The sequence below is a fragment of the Cordyceps fumosorosea genome, assembly GCF_001636725.1.
Source record: "Cordyceps fumosorosea ARSEF 2679 chromosome Unknown scaffold_209, whole genome shotgun sequence".
NCBI lineage: Eukaryota > Fungi > Ascomycota > Sordariomycetes > Hypocreales > Cordycipitaceae > Cordyceps > Cordyceps fumosorosea.
Window position 1 is genome coordinate 1 of NW_017387509.1, and position 1,467 is coordinate 1,467.

Consider the following 1,467-nt stretch of genomic DNA (forward strand, 5'->3'; position numbering starts at 1 on the left):
TAATATATATAATATAGGGGCTCTAATAGGTGCCCTAATAGGACCCTGACACCTTCACTGTGGAGGCACTCTCACGTGTGCTACAATCATGGTACTGAGCACTTGACGCCTTTGACGTTGTGTAAGATGATCCTAATTTGTTAAACTTTCAACTTGTGGATAGTAAACTAAAGCTACTGGATCTTGAGAGTGCTGTGTTTGATTACTTTGCAGATCAAAGGGCAGTTTTTCTACGTTCAAGTTGTTGGCCACCTGGCAAGCCATTATCTGTCGATGCAGGCATATTATCGGCATGAAGCTTCCCTGGAAGCAGCTGAATCCTCCGACGGTGAAGGTCTTAGACAAGGGGATTGAGAAAGATATACTAATAAGGGAGGGGGGCGGGGTCAATCCAGTCACACGAGAAGAGTATATTCTTATACCAAAACTCGTACACTAGCTCTTTACTCCAGAAGATGTCCTAACGTTGCGCACTAATGCCCAGATCGACTTCATCCGATCAATCTGACCAGGGGTGAATTCGGAACGGCAAACTCTGAACAATTATTAGCAAACACCATTATTTGAAACTATATTCGAGAAGACTCACTCCGAGGTATAATCCATATAGTTATGGATAGGGTCAAGCCCAGGCAAGTCAGGGCAACTATCACGACCGACTGGGCACTCTTCAAAGGTTTGGTCAAGTTTGCTAGGTGCGTCGGATTCAAATGGTGTATCCGCTACAAAATCACCATACTCGGAGCTACATCCGCCGTGAAACGTGTGAAGCAAGCCCATCCAGTGCCCAACCTCATGGATGGTCGTCGTCCCGGCCCCAAACAGGCCGCTGCTGCCGGGCGTTGTGTCGGCGCCCATGGTGCAGCCATCCAGAAAGAAGTCAGCCGACGACTCCAACGCCGCCTGCATGCTTGGAAAAGTGCACTGGCCACCGTAAAAGCCGCTTATATAGTACAAGTTCAGGCTACGGTAGTTGCCTTGGCGGTACTTGAACCAGAAGGCCATTCGAGCGTCCATACTCGGGTTGGTGGCCGGGGGCAGACGGGTGATATTCCGGCTAATTCCTGCGAGAGTGAAATGAAACGGCGTGCTGTTGAAGCCTTGATTTAGGACCTGGATCTGTTTCTCGATGGTGGTGTTCTGGACAGGCATCGAGGAGTCAGCTCTGAAGAGGTTGATCGGCAAGAGGGTTACGCACACTGAGCCATCCGCCTGCGTACGTAGTGTTCTCCGCAAAAATATGCACGTAGGTGTTAATAACAACTGACTCTGGAAAAGGGTCTCTGCTGAAGAGTTGTTCATTGGCCAAGTTGGCATGGAGCGTCAACAGTGCATCGCTTGGGTGCGGGCTGTTGCACTCCAAACGCCTGGGGACTGTGGCCAAGGCTAGCGTAATAAGGGAGAAGAAGATGGAAAGCATGATGCAAGTTTTTCTCAATGCTGATGAGTAACTCGACCAACGACTAG

At 49.4% G+C, this 1,467-nt stretch overlaps 1 protein-coding gene across 1 annotated transcript; it reads right to left on the bottom strand.

Moving 5' to 3' along the window:
* Nucleotides 1-435: 435 nt before the first annotated feature.
* Nucleotides 436-1,152, bottom strand: ISF_10049 (Peptidase M43B, pregnancy-associated plasma-A; the record flags this gene model as incomplete). Its single annotated transcript, XM_018853646.1, has 2 exons — nucleotides 436-535; nucleotides 590-1,152. The coding sequence occupies 2 exons, from the start codon at nucleotides 1,150-1,152 to the stop codon at nucleotides 436-438; spliced, it is 663 nt and encodes a 220-aa protein (XP_018699164.1).
* Between the last annotated feature and the right edge of the window lie 315 nt (nucleotides 1,153-1,467).